Source organism: Pogoniulus pusillus, chromosome 33, assembly GCF_015220805.1.
Source record: "Pogoniulus pusillus isolate bPogPus1 chromosome 33, bPogPus1.pri, whole genome shotgun sequence".
Classification (NCBI taxonomy): domain Eukaryota; kingdom Metazoa; phylum Chordata; class Aves; order Piciformes; family Lybiidae; genus Pogoniulus; species Pogoniulus pusillus.
In genome coordinates, this window is record NC_087296.1 from 2,456,937 (window position 1) to 2,474,450 (window position 17,514).

A 17,514-nucleotide genomic window follows, 5' to 3' on the forward strand; every position below is an offset into this window, starting at 1 on the left:
CCAGTGTGTCAATAACATTTCCAATGTGAGTCCTGACTTCCAGCCTCTTCAGCTCATCTCTTTCAGACATGAACCAGTCATTAACCAAGACATTAGGCACAACAGCTCAGATGTGGCCATAGAAGAGCATATTCAAAATATGCTCCCATTCTGGCAATGAAGCATTAATTAGACCATGTATTATCTACTAGATTTTGCATACCCTCCACTCAGATCTTGGCTTTGCACACACCTCCACCATTACTCACACAGATGAAATCATTTTTCTTGCTGTCTTCACTTCTACACTTGGCCATTTCCCTTTCTGTAGGAAGTCTTCTTTGTTCTATTTAGTTCAGCTTTCCCTTTTATCTGAAATTCCCTACACCACCTCCCAGTGCTTCTAACATACTTGGGAATTCTCACCTCTCTGTCATTTTACTTTGTAAAACTCAGCCCTGTCTCTGAAATTTATACAGTGTCTCTATGTGTCTTATAAATCCTCTGTCTTGTAGTGGAACTAATGGGATTACAGAGAACAATAACACCTTCAAGGAACTAGCAAACCAAGTTCAGTGGAGTGGCAGCCAACACCTTACTAAATCTAATCTTTTTTTCATTCTTTAAGAAAGAGAAAATAAATTCCAGTCTGCAAAAACTCTTTAAACCAAACAATAAATTAAGAATTCACAGCTAGCTAGATTTGGAAGGGAAAAAAAACACTACCTCATCCTTCCTTCCTTCTAAGCAATCAAAAAATACAAATTATTTTCCTTGCTTTTTCTTTGCTGCCCCACAGTAATAAACAAGATACAGAAGAACCACTATAAAAGGAACAGAAGAGTTTCATCTACAGCAATAATAAGTAAAGGGAATTGTGGATGCAATCTTGTTGTACAAGGCAACTTCAAACAAATGAGAGCTCATACTCCAAATGTTCAAGTTCATTCTAGAGGATTCAAGCCTTGAGACACATCTTAGAATGGCTATCTGCAGATAACCACTAAATGAAGGAAAACAGACCCCATCACACAAAGTGAAGCTTAAACCTTTCTAGTGAAGCTTGCAACAAATCTGCTCTTGCACTACTTACACTGTCTAGGTCACTTTGCCAGCTGTGAAGGTAGAACACTAAATTAAAATTCTATCCACAGGGGAAAAAGGCACAGTGGCCAACTACTCTGGCACTGGCAGTCAGCTGCTGGTGGTGGCTTCTGACCAGGATGATCATATGGGTTGCCCAGGGAGGTGGCTGAGACCCCATCCATGGAGGTGTTTAGGGCCAGGCTGGATTAGGCTCTGGCCAGCCTGATCTAGGGTAGGGTGTCCCTGCCCATGGCAGGGGGTTTTGGAACTGGCTGATCCTTGTGGTCCCTTCCAACCCTGACTGATTCTATGAATCTAATCAGATCTCCATAGCACAGATGAGAAAGTACCAAAGGCAGCATCCTGCATTACCATGTTCTCCCGTAGGTCTTCATTCTGTGTCATCTGAATTATTGTCTGGAAAAGTCGAGGATGGTACTGTATGAGGACTTCACAAGTCTCTCCATAACCACCCTAAGATGTAAGACCAAAAACCATTTTGATTAAATATCAGCACAGCAAACACCAGGTGTCACTACACACACCTAAGAGAAGCTGACCAAATCTAGATGTACGAAGTGGTGCCCTGGGGACTGTGGAACTGGAGTGTGAAGAAGACTTTTACACCAAGGATTCACAAACTCTCCAGTCCAACAGAGTTCTGCAACCCCACAAAGTCTTTAAAGACTTTTGCAAAAGGTACAAATTTGAAGCCTGCCTGTAGGATCAATTTAATTGTAAAACCCCTCTTTTTGCATTTCTGTTTCACTGAAGGCTTTAAAACCCACCAAAAGAACACTACTGATCAGCTGGGACTGTAGCTGGTGACAGAAAGCCACAAGAGATGAGTGCTGCTAATTCAATACCTGTACACAGAGATCCAGTGGAGTGACACCATTTTTGTCTGGTAAATATTTGGCTCCTCTCATCAAAAGAATTTGTGCAGTGTCTCTCTGACCATGGCTATGCAAAAGAGAAGAAAGAGTTAAAACAGCATTGATGCTCTGAGTGATAAATCTGACTTTATTGCATCTAACAAACAAAACTACCATGATAGGAGAAAACAAACAGTTATGGTATGAAGCTAAAGCAGAAACAGAGTGGAAGATAAATGTCATTTATATTCTTCTGCTCCTTTTCAGGGCCACTGAAGAAGCACACTGTAGAACTAGGTATGGTCCATTTATCAAGCCAGAGTTACCCTCATCATTCAGAAGTGATTAATCTTAGCCCAGTCTCATAAATACACAGGAGCTGCATTTCCTGGAAAAATAAGAGGGGGAAAAAAACCCCAAAGCTCTTTCTCAATTTACACTCTAATTTTCTTCACAGAGTTTGCCTCACTGAGTTCTTTGCTCACTCCTACCAGATTTGGAGGGGGAAAAAATCATCTAATAGCACTTTAAACCATCAGTAAAATATTAGCAAGATTTGTTTTACTGATAAAACATCTTTTGTTTCTTTGCATGACAGTTCAATACACCAACTCTTGGCTCTAATTTAACCAACAGACTGCGAGGAGTTTGACTTTTCCATGCAGTGTCTATTCCCCAGGCTCACTCATCTATTTATTGGTTGTGCAGTTCTGTGTCCTTCAGATGAGCATTTCACAACTATTTCAGCAGCCTATCATTGCAGAGAGGAAAAGACCATCAAAGATGATTTCTATCCCTCAACATTTGAAGACACAGACACAGAATGGTTGGTGTTGGAAAGGACCGCCCAAGGTCATCTAGTGCAACGTCCCTGAAGTCAGCAGGGACAGTTTCCACTGGAACAGGTTTGCTCAGGCCTTGAATATCTTATCTCCAGAGATGGCTCCTCAGCTTCCTCCCTGGGCAACCGGTTGCAGTGTTGCAGCAGCCTTCTGGTGCAGAACTTGTTCCTCACAGCAATTCTCTATCTGCTCTTCTCTCAGTTCAAAACATTGCCCCTGGTCCTGTCCCTGCAGGCCTTTGCCAGCAGGTCCCTCTGAAGCCTTCTTGCAGCCCTTTCAGGTGCTAGAATGCTGCCTTAAGGTCTCTCAACTCAAATGTTGCCTTTTTCTGAGCTGCCTTCTAAGCTCACTCATTCTGTGTTTCGGAGGGACCCCCTGAACTCTTTCTTCTGAAGAAAAGAAAACAAGAAATTGGGTAGCAGCAATTAGAACCTTACTTGATTCAAAGCTTCTTGAAAGAACAGTTGGTTACATAGACAAATGTGAAGAGTGAAATGAGAGACTGGCAGGAAGCACTGCAGTTAAGGTTAGGGATACAAGTTGTTCAAGGAAGTTTGAGATTAACCAGCTTGCAGAACAGCCTTTACACAAATCTATGAGTAGCTGCCCTGGAAACACAGCAAGGCTGCCCTGCATTAACTGTTTGGTAAGGGCATAGAAAATGTGACAACAGCTAAGGGGCAAGAGGTGGCTCCAATGGTCTCAGCAGTTCCCAGCTGAGTCCTCTTGTTGCTGTCCTTCCAGTCCAAGTCAGTCTAACTGACCCTTTGCCTCAGTGCAAACAAAAATCCAGAGCCAGCTACCAGACTTCAGAAAGGAGTCAACAGCTGCTCACAGCTTCTTCACCTTCAAATCTCTAGACTAAGTGCACAACTCCTATTCAACACAGGTTTCAAAGTCAGACTTCGAGCACTGATATCCTTTCTCCATCCATCACTAGTTCTGCTACCACATCCTGCTTTCCCTGTTATCAGGGATCTGTAACCTTTCTTCCAGGTGGCAGCAGCAGCATCCACTAACAAGGAGACACTGACTTCCACTACACACCGTGCTTTTACCACCCTGCCAGCTGCTCCAGTTGTTAATTCCCAAAAGAACATCACCACTGTACTTGCTAACACATTCCCTTCAGTAGAAAACCTCCAGGCAAGCTGCATGCTTCTTTGGAACTGCATGCCAACACCAGTCCCTAATCAAGCACCAAGGCATTCAATTAGGCAGCACCTTATTATTCTCCCCCTTCTCAGCTGACAAGAGTCAGCACACACTAGCTCCAGATTGATCAGGGTTCCCACAGCATAACTCTGGCAGGCCACCAAGTCAGTTCATTTCTCTTTTTGCTTATATTAACATTCAATCGTAGGTGAACTATTCATCTGTAACCAAAGCAGAGGGATTAGCAAAAGTAAATGTTCTACAGCATGTGTTCCAATTAAAATAAAAGGTCATTTGTCACAGGTGGTTAGTTTTGAAACAAAACTACCAACTGTGAAGGGAACAGAACTGATCAAAGCAATAATGCAATTTCAATTACCCATAAATGCACATTCACCACACACTGCAACAGCAGAAGACACATTCTGCTCTAGCTTGCCCTATAAAAGGCTCAATTTTTAGTTTATTAACAATAACCTAAGCTCAGTTCAGGAGCCATAGATTTATGACTCATGCTAGAGCATGCACAGCTATGTGTTTAACAGGTCTGACAGAAAAAGCTTCACAAGCTCACAGTACTAAGGAAATTACTTAGACGAGACAAAACTACATTCAAACATTAGACAAGATAAATTATCAGCCAGCTTTGTTAATTCCTACATCTCGTTGCCTTGTAATCATTGTTACTGCAGACAGGGGGGAAAAGAAATCTATTTCTCCTTGAGCACAATATTGAAAAGTTAAAAAATATGTAACCTGCAAGCAAAATAGAGTGGAGTTGCCCTGACACATTGGGCCCTGTTGATATCTGCACCGCTGTCCAGCAAACACTGCACGGTTCTAGGAGAGAAGAACATAGCAGCATTAGGACAATAAAGAGCACCACCAAAAGAGTCTGTTGGCTTGCAACTATTTCATGTCATGCATGTCTGCTTACACTGAAGGATTTCAGTTTTCAGTAATGAATCTCAAAACACATTCCTAAAACACAACCTGGAAAATGGTGGCTGTTAAGAGCTCAGAAAGCTGCCTTGGATCTTCCCATTTTAATAACAATGCCTTCTACTGAAGTTCAGCTAATCTCAAGGACCCCTAGAACTACAGCCTGTTGAAAAGGAATCCTGCATCTTTTAGAGAGGCAAACCCCAAGTAAATGACAGCCATAACCTGCCTATCAGAAGCTGAGGTTTTAAACACACAGCAGAAACAAACAAAATCTGAAATACTGAGCAGCTTCTCAAACGACTTTTGCTATATTCCAGTCACCTAAAGCAGGTAAGTCTACAGGGAACAGTTTCCACAGGATTTGGTATCCCAAGCCAAGCTCTGACAATGATAAGAGAGTAGAAAGATAATTTGGGTTTTGAGCAGTAAGTAGTCCTGCAGGCAACCTGTGTAATCTCACATGGCTGTAACACAGCTCAAGTAAAACACACAGACCTTCTTTTCCAAGCAAAGAGTCAACCCCCAGTGCAAGGCCAGGGCTAGACATTCTCCACAGAGACCAATAATAGTCTAAGTGAACCTGTTTACTTCTCATGTTAAATATCTAACTGACCCCACTCTGTGGTCTGCTTTTTATCCCCAGAAATCAGCATTTCAGGTTTCAGAGCACAGAATGATTTGTACAATTACCAAACCCAAACATTGTCTAAACCCAAGGAAGAACATTTTCAAATGTACAAAATTACATCAAGTCCTGCAACCAACAAGGCAGCAACAGCACTGCAGAGATGCTGAACAGCCATTTCAACTCTCACAAACACCAAGATAGATCATTTCCACAAGGAAAAAGTAGCTGTTCCCACACAAGTGAAGCAGTCAAGATGAAGGTAACCAATAGTTCTTCCCACTTCTAACTGCGGCTTGTGCAAACTACCCTGGAGTTCATCAGAAATCCACAACAGCTCAACGCTGAGGCATCACCCAACTCTTCATAAACCCAAGGGGCTGATAGAGACTCACTGTCTTGTGTCCGTTCTGGCAAGCCCACGTGAAGGGCTGTCTGACCCATGGCATCTTCCACATCCACGTTACGACGTGCTGAACAAAGATCATGAGCAGTTCTGTTCGTTCCATTAACAGCCAACCAGTGGATCTAAGTACCAAATGATGATGCTTGTTTCAGCAGTGATGTAAGCACCTCATGGATAGGATTTTAAACCCAACCGTATTACTTTCACAAAGGGAAGCTTTGAACAAACACAGCTAAGTACTTTCAGAGAGTCACAGATTGCACTGGCTTGCAAGAGACCCTCCAAGGTCATCTTGTCCAGCCCTCCTGCAGTCAGCAGGGACACCTCCAAATACAGCAGGTTGCCCAGGGCCACATCAAGTCTGATCTTTGATGTTTCCAGGGATGGGGGCTCAACCATGCCCCTGGGCAAACTGTTCCATTATTTCACCATTGTCATTGTAAAGAATATTCTCTTATGTCCCAATCTAAACAGGACTGGTCAACAGCCGACTGAACATGAGCCAGTAGTGTGCCCAGGTGGGCAGCAGAGCCAGTGGCATCCTGGGCTGGCTCAGGAGCAGTGTGGGCAGCAGGACAAGGGAGGTTCTTCTGCCCCTATACGCAGCACTGTTCAGACCCACACCTTGAGTGCTGTGTCAGTTCTGGGCTCCTCAATTCGAGAGATGTTGCGGTACTGAAGGTGTCCACAGGAGGGCGACAAAGCTGTGAGGGGCTGGAGCACAGCCTGAGAGGAGAGGCTGAGGGAGCTGGGGGTGTGCAGCCTGCAGCAGAGGAGGCTCAGGCAGAGCTCATTGCTGTCTACAACCTACCTGAAGGGAGGTTCTAGGCAGGCCAGGGGTTAGGGTTAGTTCTCTTCTCCCAGGCACACAGGGGACAGAACAAGCCACAAAATGTGCAGGGCAGGTTTAGGCAGGATGTTAGGAAGAGTTTCTTCACAGAAGTCACTGGAATGGACTGCCCGAGAAGGTGGTAGAGTCCCCATCCCTGGAGGTGTTGGACACCTGGATGAGGCTGAATGAGGCACTCAGTGCCATGGGTTAGTTAGTTAGAAGAGGTAGGTGACAGGCTGGACTCAGTGATCTTGGAGGTCTTTCCAAAATGGTTAATTCTGCAATTCTGTACACACTGCCCTGATGCAGCCCAGGATGTGATTTGCCCCTTCTGGAACTTTGATCACATCTTGTGATGCTTAAGGGCACTGGAGACACAGCCAGTGTAGTTTATTTACGTGTGAGCCAGTAGAAGCTGAAAGTAAATGAGAATTCTTCATGCATTTTTAAGAGAACCATGATAATCAACAGCACTTACTGCAGTCAAGCCTTCGTTGTTAAGATGTTGACATCAGCACTGTATTCTAGCAGCTTGCCTCATGCATTTCTTCTGGCTGTAAACAGAAGAACACATTAAAACCTTGCCAAGAATTATTTCACAAAGACCAAGAGTTCCACTCATTCTGATTCAAAGAAACAACTGCAGGCAGTTTTACTTTATAAAGAATATAAGTAGTGAACATGTGAATAAAGAATCATAGAATGGTAGGAGTTGGAAGGGACCTCTTCAAGGGCCTCAAGTAACCAACTCCCTGCCAGAGCAGGATCACCTCGGGCAGGTCACACAGGAATGTATCCAAATGGGCTTGAAAGTCTCCAGAGAAGGAAACTCCACAGCCTGTCTGGGCCAGCCTGTTCCAGGGCTCTGTCACCAGTAAAGAATTCAGTAGAGGATTTTTTAGCCCATATTGAGGTGGAAAATCCGGGTTCCAGTTTATATCCATTGCCCCTTGTCCTATCACAGGACACCACTGAAAAGTGGCTGGCCCCTTCCTCTTGACACCCACCCTTCAGACATTTATACACATTAATAACATCTCCTCTCAGTCCTCTATTTTCCAGACTGGACTGCCCAGGTCTCTCAGTCTTAGATGATCACCAGTGGCATCAGAGACACATTCAGTGACTATGTAGCACAGCAGAGGGCTAAAAACGGAGTCATTGTAGCTGAATGTTTTTTGGTGGGACGTCTAAAAAGTGGCTTAGCCCATCACTCTAACTGCATCAGCTCAACACTGACTGCACTCTGAAGACCAGAAGCTAGAGCTCAGCTAATGGAAATCCATGAAGTTCATCATCATCTGTACACTTCAGTGAACACATTACAGTACAGCACTAAATCTTTATTTAATGAGACACTCACTGTAGCACTACCTAAATCTTTGGCAGTCCAGTTACCTTCCTGAAAGCAGGGATGTTCTCCTCCTGCATCTTTTGTTTGCTTTTTCTAATGCTCAAAGTGCTTACCTCTAAGAAAGTTTCATCCTTACTTTTCCACTGGTACCTCTCACACCCTTCTCCTGCCTCCTTTCCACATAGCTGTCTCCTAAGTTCATTTCTGCATTTCATCACGTACCACTTGGCTGCTTTCTTCCTCCCTTATACTACAGATACTGCTCCCACCTCCCAAAAGCTGCTAGACACTAACTGACATTTCACATAAGTACCCAATTATGATACAATTCAGTTACTGTAACACATAGACACTCTGAAAACTAAAACAAATAACCAGTCGTTAGCTGTGTTTCACGATCCTACAACCCTAACAGTAAGATACTAAAAGCATCTTCAAAAGTGTTTGCTCCCTGTTTTCATTTGGATTCTTTCTGCTCTCCTGATATTATGCAGCTCAACTCTGTATCCCCTTCTTGGTAATAAAAATTCCTTGGAGACAACAGCTGAGAAAAATCTGAAATTCCTAAACCTTCCAAACCCTCCAGTATTGTCTTTGCAATCTTTTCTTACTTAACTGGAAGGTGAAGGCATCCCTTGGGCAATCACTGTTTCAAGAACCATTAAGCTGCTGCTTAAGAGAAAACAGCAAAACGACTGACACTGACATTGGCATTTCAGACCCTTCCTACTTAACAAAAATCCATTTTCTGAATGTTCCAGTATGGATTTTAGCTGCCCCATTCCCTGGGTGCCATCCCCATTGTCAAAAATTGAAAGGCAAAGCATTTTGTCTGAACTATGCCAAAAATACTACAAGATGTCAGCTCGAGTGATGTTCTGCACAAAACCTTTTTAAGAGTTACAAACACATTCTCTTACCCATTCCTTGCTCGCTAAATGGAGAGGGGTGCATCCCGAAATGTCCTGATAGTTTGGATTTGCTCCTTTTTTTAAGAGCAGAACAAGGCATTCAACTGATCCACAGCTAAGAACAAGACAAGGAAGGGAAAACTTTAACAAGGATATTTACTGAGCAAGCCTATAGCAAGGTAAAGACAACAGCAATGCTATGGAGACCATTGCAGTCATGCAAAACCATTGGCACAGTTCAAGTTAGACAAAACTAAAGCTACACCCAAGTGCATTAAGAACTGACTGATCACAACTTGCACTCCTGAACAGGTTCTAGCTTTCTGTGTGCCTTTAGTCACTTCAGAACTCAGCAGTGAATCTTTAAGACTGCCTAACTGTTAGAATGCAAACGGTTTTAAACATTCTGCTCACTGTTTCCTCTCATCTCCCTCAGCAATTCACAAACAACCATTTCATTATTGCTTTTTGTTATGCTCCAGCATCTGGATGTTATATTTTTTTTTTTTTTAATATCAGAAGAATTCTAAACCTTATGTATATCATGAAATGACTTAGCTTGGAAGGGACCTTGGAGATCATCTACTCCACATGTGGGGACCTTTCTCAACTAGATTTACTGCTCAAGGCCTCACCAACCTGGCTTTGATACAGGACACAAAGAATGGCTGCACTGCTTCACAGGACTGAGATTGCACAGATAGGAAGAAAGCATTCAGGGCTGAGTGATAGGTTGGACTAGATGATCTTGGAAGTCTCTTCCAACCTGGTTGATTCTATGATTAACCAAGACTTCCCTCACTAGGAAGAGAAAGCCATTTGGTGTGAAGTGTAAATAACCTTTCTCTCAATGAGGCAGGCACATTGCTAAAAGAACAAAACAGAAGTATAAAAACAAAGTGTTAAACTCCACTACAGAGTTTTCCAGCTTACATTGGTGCCTTAGATTTGTGGGAATACTGTCATTGTTAACTTCTGGACTGGATTCAAGTAAGTCTTACTTTGCTGCAATATGAAGGCAACTTCTCTTCACACGTCCAAATGCATAATTCACATCAAACTTTGAATTTGATAGCAGCTCTGAGACAGACCTTCAAATAGAAGCAGAGTTTGAGTTCAAAAAATAGCTCACAATATTCAAGCAAAGTAGCTACTGTAAGCTGTGCACACATAGTCTGCTTCTTACTTGATCAGCATTTCTCTCCCTCAGATCTAGACATCCAACAGCTTTCAGGTATCTGCATGTCAGCAGTACTTTGATTCTCTCACTTGTACACAAAAATGCATCGTGACATCAGGAAGAACTGGACCAGGAGGTCTAATCACTTCTTCAAAACAATAGCTTTGGTTTCAAAAACTACACATTCCCATTTTCCTCCTCATTTCAACACAGACACCCTAACCAGTTATCTAGCAGCTTTCCTAAGGCACAGGCAAAGTTCAGATGGAAAACTGGTATGTGAAATGGACGTGACGTAGGACTCAGCCTGTGCCAACAGGATAAGAAATTCAAATAGGACCCTTCAAGTTCTAATGAATTGGTGCAGAGAAAGTATTAGTTAAGATAAAAAATACTTCCAAACAGGCAAACTGCAACTGAAGTGGTGATTTCAACCTCCAGTAACGAGCAAAGCAGGTAATTTATAAGCCTTGCACACAATCTCAACAAGATATTATGTAGCAGAACAATGTTTATGCTGATTAGATAAAAGTTTACAGTTTCAGTAAGGATTACTACCTGCCTTGTCTACAAAGCTCACCAGAAGGCAGCAGCACTTAGCTGGTACTGTACAACCCCAGATCCAACCACTTTGAGGAGAACTGGCAGGAGAAAACAGTTGCTCATTAGAGGGACCCCAGAAGTATCAGTGTCACTGTCCAGCTCTCACTCCATCTCTGAAACACCTAATGAGACTAAAGCTTCTGTATCATCAATACACACACACCTCGGGGCCACTATCAATTACCAAACAATTCTTCTGTTCTCATCTTTGGACAATTTTCTCCCATCTGTGGCATAAACCAAAACAGGACTCTCAGGCAAGAATATGCTGGGATGCAGACAGTCAGCAACTAGATTCAGCTACAGAAGACACCTCCATAGTTCAACAGCAAACCCCTCAGAGCACTCCAAAAGCTACAACACTAACAAACATGCTGATTTTTTTGAACCACAAAACCAAGAAAGAGGTAAATTTAAAGCAGCTCTCACCTATGCTGGTCAGCCATAACCATTGGCATCAATGTGTAGACAGCAGTTTCATTATCTGTGAAGAAAGTAAATTATTCCATTATCAGAAAGAAATCTTATTGCAAATAAATTAATCTAGCATGACTGACTTACCTTTTAAAGTGTCCACTGTCTGACAGATCATTCTTTTTACACAGGTTACACACACCTGAAGGTGTGATGAACAAAAACAATATCACTTCCTCCTGGCAAGGACAGCTCAGCGCATTCTTGGCACTGGACTCAGGCAATTAATACTTGCTTCAGAAAGTTAAAAAAAGCACTTAGAATTCATCATCTAGAATCCTGTCCCAACAATATCTGTGGATATCTCTTATGAAGTAAAATCAGCTTGAACTTGGCAGAGATGCCAATGTTAGAAACCTGTCAGCACCATCCAGACAATACTCTAATGGCCACAGCACAAGTAAAGGAAGTGAATTAAGTACCTGGACCTAGTGCCACCTTCAGTGTAAGGAAGCTCAAACATACATCTCCACTTCCTAAGAGTACTGTGACTCTTAGTGTACAGATGAAGAGGTAAATTACAGCCTCTTTCAAATTAAACCTACTCAAATATAAGTGGGAGACAAAAAAATCTCCAAGGATCAGCCAGTTCCAACCCCCCTGCCATGGGCAGGGACACCCTACCCTAGATCAGGCTGGCCAGAGAGGTTGTGCTAAGCATCATTCACACACCCATCATCAATGAGTCGAACTGGTGCTAATACATCATTTCTGTGAGTCTGAGCTTGCTTTAACAGTACTGCAACACTTTTCCCCGCTGCCACACAAGGGCTTACAAGAGGCTACAAAACCCTCCTGAAGCTTATCTGTCGGTTTGGTGAACTGCACTGGCAGAGACTGAAACTGCTGACAGGTGGCACTAAGCAAAAGGCACAGCAGGTCAGCACAGGGGAGGAAGGTCCATAGGCAGCAGTCAGGAAGCCCAAACAGAGAACAGCCAAACAGAACATTACTCACTTCCCTCCAGCAGCCGAGGCGAAAGCTGGCAGGCAGGCAGACAGACACTATGCATCCATGAAAATAAACCCCAGAGACAGCACGACGACAGCACCTAACTCGCAACAGCTACCCTGGCACCTCCAGAAGCTCTTGCAGAGGAGCTCCTCTCCCAAAAGCTGGTCCTGACTGCAGCACTTAAGTACCTGCCACAGAAGCCTGAAGCTGTATCTTCCTATCTGCCCCGATACTGCGCGGCTGGCGCCCAGGAAAAGTAGTTTAGAGCCAAAAAAATAAATGAATGCAGGCTCTATCCAGTGGCAGTGACTTAAGAAGACTTTTTTCAAACAGAATTCTGATCGATTTAAAAAACAAACCACAACCAAACCCGACAAACAAATCCAAAAGCCTAAAACAAACAAACGAGAGCCCGGGCGAGCACAGACAAGACGCAAACAAACGAGCAAGCAGCAAGGCTTGTCACCGCCGCTGTGCCACCTACGAAGCGGCCAAGGGAGGATGTAACCCCGGACAAAAGGCGGGCACAGAGCCCCCGGTCGGCCGCCGGGCCGGGCCCAGGGCAGGCAGCAGCAGGCAGGGCACCTCCAGCCCAGACACGGGGGCAGGGGGACGGCAGGGAAGCCGGGGCCGCTGCTACTGCCGTTAGAAACTGAAGCAGCACCCCGGGGCTGACGGAGGGAGCTCGTTTCCCTTCTCCCGAGCCTCCTCGTCCACACAACAACCCTGTCCCCGGGCCGCGCCAGCACAGGCAGGCCGATGCCCGGCACCGCGGCCGCGATCCCGCCCCGCCGCCTCTCCTACCGTCCGGCAGCTCCACGGTGCGGGCGCGCCGCAGGGACCTCGTCAGACGGTTGAGCTGTTCCATGGCTCTCTCCATTCTCGGGTCGCCCAGTCCGGAGCCGCTAACACGGCAGCTGCCGCCGCCTCTCCCCTCAGCCCATGGCGGCGGCGAAGACAGCGGCACCGACGCGGACAGCGAGGCCGCTCCCGGCGCCGCCGCGCCGCGGCCCTGTGCGCAGGCCCAGGCCCGGGTGAGTGAGCGCATGGGCGGCGGGCGGGCCGAGCGGGGCCGGGCGGGGTTTGCCGCGGCCCGTTTCTGCCTGGCGGACGGGAAGGGAGCCGGCAGGGGCAGTCGGTTTTCCAAACCTGTGGAATAGAGGTACTCAAACGTCTCCCCGGTACAGCTTTTGCGAGCGGGAATGAATTGCTGCAGCTTGAAATTGCCTCTTCCGAGCGCGACAGTGACTCTGGTTGAGTTAGGCTATGGCTGGACTTGACGAACGTACAATTGTCCCAGCTGGCAACTACCTCTGAGGTCGTCAAGTCCAACTATTCAGCCAACACCACCATGGCTGTTAAACCAGTTCCCCAAAGTGCCACATCCACAGGTTTCCTGAGCACCTCCAGGGCTGGGGACTCCACCACCTCCCTGGGCAGCCTGTGCCAATCCCTGACCACTCTGGCAGGGAAGAAATCTTTCCTAATATCCAACCTAACCCTCCCCTGGCACAATTTCAGGACATTTCCTCTAGTCCTATTACCTGATACTAGGGAGGAGAGACCAAGCCCAACCTCGCTCCATCCTCCTTTCAGGGAGCTGTAAAGAGCAATGAGGCCTCACAGCATCACGGAATGTGAGGGGCTGGAAGGGACCTCCAAAGCTCAGCCAGTCCAACCCCCTGCCACAGCAGGAGCTCCTAGACCAGATCACACAGGAACACGTCCAGGTGGTTCTTGAATACCTCCAGAGAGGGAGACTTCACAACCCCCCTGGGCAGCCTGTGCCAGGGCTCTGTCACTGTCTCAGGGAAAAAAATTCCTCCTCATGTTTCCATGAAACTTCCTCTGCCTCAGCTTCCACCATTGCCCCTTGCCCTGGCACTGGGCATCACCCAGCACAGCCTGGCTCCAGCCTCCTGCCACTCACCTGCACACATTGATAACCATTGCTGAGGTCACCTCTCAGTTTCCTCCCAGCAGCACAGCCCCAGCTCCCTCAGGCTCTCCTCTTAGCAGAGCTGCTCCATTCCCTTCAGCATCTTTGTGGCTCTGTGCTGGACTCTCCCAAGCAGTTCTATGTCTCTCTTGAACTGGGGGCCCAGAACTGGACACAGTACTCCAGATGTGGCCTTATCAGGGCAGAGCAGAGGGGCAGGAGAACCTCTCTTGACCTAGTCCCCACAGCCCTTCTAATCCACCCCAGAATGGCATTGGCCTCCCTGGCCACCAGAGCACATTGCTGGCTCATGGTCACCCTCCCATCCACCAGGACCCCCAGATCCTTTTCCCCTTCGCTGCCTTCCAACAGATCAGTCCCCAACCTATCCTGATGCCTGGGGTGGTTCTTTCCCAGGTGCCAGACTCTACACTTGCCCTTGCTGAATTTCACTGTATTTCTTCCTGCCCAACCCTGCAGCCTGTCCCAGTCTTGAAGAATGGCAGCACTCCCTTCAGCCTGCCTTCCTCCAAGCTAAACATCCCCAGCTCCCTCAGCCACTCCTCAACTGCTTTGTTCTCCACAGCCTTCATCAGCTTCGTTGCCCTTCTCTGGACATGCTCCAGAGAGGGAACCCTCTCTTGCTTGTAGTTGAGGGTCCCAGAACTGAACCCAGTATGTGAGGTGTGGTATCAGCAATGCCGAGCACAATCCCTGCCCTGGGTCCTGTTACTGAAGAGTTTCCAGGGTTCTGTAGCTAATACACAACCAGTGAGACGGAGATGCCCCCTGGGCTATTTAAGCCAGGGAAAAGTTCAGTCTTGCCTAAGAAACTCGAGCAGAAGGAGGCATACAAAAAAGCAGCCACAAGATGTCAGCCTTAATGAATTGCAGCAGATTACTCTGATCGGCTTCCTCCTCATAGGCAGGCAGAGAAAAAACTGTCACCGTCTGCAATGTGGGGAGAAAGTAAGCTGAGAATAATATTCCTGGTCAGAAACACGTTCAGAAAAAATGAATGAGCAGCTCCAAATACAGTCCAGGTGCACCTTCATTTCTACTAGAAAAATAAACGAGCAGCTCTGCTTGGCCCGGATGGTAGCTGACCTTTCAGCCATGGGATGCAAAGATTCAGGCTTCTGAAGGCTCCACTTCGGTGCACCTCCCTCCTTGCCCTGCTTGAATGCATTTAGTCTGTCCCTGCTTTAGGGTGTACTATTGGGCAGTTGCAGGGTGGTGTATCTGCTCTGTGTCTGCTTCTCAACACTTAAAATCTCAGAGCTAAGCCCCACAGCATCTTTTATCTGCATCTTAGGATGCTTGCTCTCCTCAAAGGAGAGGCCACCTGGAGTACTGTGTGCAGTTTTGGAGCCCCCAACACAAGAAGGACATGAAACTGTTAGAGACAGTCCAGAGAAGACCACCAAGATGATCAGAGGGCTGCAGCAGCTCTGCTATGAGGATAAGCTACAAGAGTTGGGGCTCTTCAGCCTGGAGAAGAGAAGGCTTCCAGGAGACCTTGTAGTGGCCTCCCAGCATCTGAAGGGAACCTACAGGAAGGCTGTGGAGGGACTATTGACAAGGTCTTGCAATGACAGGACGAGGGGTAATGGGTCGACTGGCAGAGGGAAGTTTTAAACTGGATGTTAGGAAAGGGTTCTTTGCAGTGAGGGTGCTGAGACACCGGCACAGGTTGCCCAGGGAGGCTGTGGCTGCTCCCTCCCTGGGGGTGTTCAAAGCCAGGTTGGCTGAGGCCTTGAGCAACCTGTGCTAGTGGGAGGTGTCCCTGCCTATGGCAGGGGGTTGGAACTGGATGAACTTTGTGGTCCATTCTGTGTCCCAAGGGAGACTGGCAGTCATCAAACAGTGCAGTATGAAAGCTGGTTTCATTGCAGGGCTGCATGTGCAAGGTGGGTGTTGATCTCTTCTCTCAAGTAACAAGTGATACAACAAGAGGGAATAGTCTTAGGATGGCTCAGAGGAGGTTTAGGCTAAACATTAGGGGAAAAAAAGTCACTAAAAGGGTTGTCAGGTATTAGCACAGACTGCCCAGGGAGGTGGTTTGGTCACCATCCCTCGATGTGTTTAAAAGCCACAGAGATGTGATGCTTGGGGATATGGCTTAGTGGTGAAGTTGGTAGAGTAGGTTGGACTTTATGGTCTTGAAGGTCTTTTCCATTCTAGATGATTCTGTAGTTCTGTGACTGCAGAGATTGCCCAGAAGGGTGGTGCAGAAACTTGGAGTTTGGAAACTCATGCAAGGAGGTGTAGGACCTCCTGAGCTGCCGCTTAAAAATGGTTAAAGCAACCTAGCACCTGCAGACTGTGCCTGGCCTCTGCTTCCCTTGGCACATTTCCTGGCTGACACAAGTGAAATTAGGCTGTGCTAGACCCAGATGTGCAGGTCTCACATTAAATAGGTAGTGTATTGCCTACACAAGAATCTAGGACCTGGCAGATGACTGGGATGTTTCCAGTTCTTGCAGTGACCCAGTTTCTGACTGCTCACAAAAGCAGACAACAGCTATTTTCATCTAAAACTTTGATTTTCATGCCACACCTAAATAATTAATCAACAAGAGAATTATCATCTAAGCAGATTCATCCTCAAAGGTACATGCAGCCAAGAGAAATATGGTGGAGGTTTGGTCTCTGTCCTTAAAAAAATAAAGCAATAAAACTGAAACAGAGGTTCAATAATGGGTTTTTTTCTGGTCAGTTTTTCATTATAGCAAAGGCATCAGACAATGAGCAGAATGTTCTGCCTTGCAAGGCAATCAGTGTCCAGCCATAAAGGGATTCATATCTATTTATTTCCATACCAATTATGCCCCTATGTGAACCTTTAAAGAAAGCTGAGCCCATGCAATGCCAGGTTTGTTTCTGGGTGTGCAGGTGAGAAATTCTTTCATGGACTAGTAAGCAAACCCTGATCCCTAACCATGCCAACTGCAGAACCTGTGTGCTCTGCAGGTTTAATGTCTGTATCTAATCCTGATTATTCCTAATCTTAAATCAGAGAAAATCCTCCCCTCCCCTCTGCAATCACCTGATCTTTATACCTAGATTACCTTATAAATACTTAACTGCTTATTAACATGAATCTTCTCCTTCTTTAAATATGTATCTACATAAATAGAGACTGACCTGATTTTCTCAATCCAAAGAACTCCTCTGCTGTGCTATCATGACTCCTAGATTTAAAATGAAATAGTTAATCTTATCTCATTTCTGGATGTTTTTCTCCTGCTCCAAAATACAGAGCAAATACAACACCACAGACTGGAGAGGACCTGCACCCAGTGTACACAGCACAGTGATCATCTTACTACCCCTGAGCTTCCCTGTCTAAAT

At 45.9% G+C, this 17,514-nt stretch overlaps 1 protein-coding gene across 1 annotated transcript in view; it reads right to left on the bottom strand.

Moving 5' to 3' along the window:
* HACE1 (HECT domain and ankyrin repeat containing E3 ubiquitin protein ligase 1) overlaps positions 1 to 13,235 on the bottom strand; it is a 32,080-nt gene extending 18,845 nt beyond the window's left edge. Inside the window, 11 exon segments of the mRNA XM_064170163.1 lie at positions 1,438 to 1,539; positions 1,932 to 2,028; positions 4,694 to 4,776; positions 5,903 to 5,926; positions 5,928 to 6,035; positions 7,224 to 7,246; positions 7,249 to 7,281; positions 9,004 to 9,125; positions 10,012 to 10,101; positions 11,223 to 11,277; positions 13,026 to 13,235. Of these exon segments, the coding sequence (XP_064026233.1) occupies positions 1,438 to 1,539; positions 1,932 to 2,028; positions 4,694 to 4,776; positions 5,903 to 5,926; positions 5,928 to 6,035; positions 7,224 to 7,246; positions 7,249 to 7,281; positions 9,004 to 9,125; positions 10,012 to 10,101; positions 11,223 to 11,277; positions 13,026 to 13,101 (813 nt within the window). The 5' untranslated portion in view covers positions 13,102 to 13,235.
* Between the last annotated feature and the right edge of the window lie 4,279 nt (positions 13,236 to 17,514).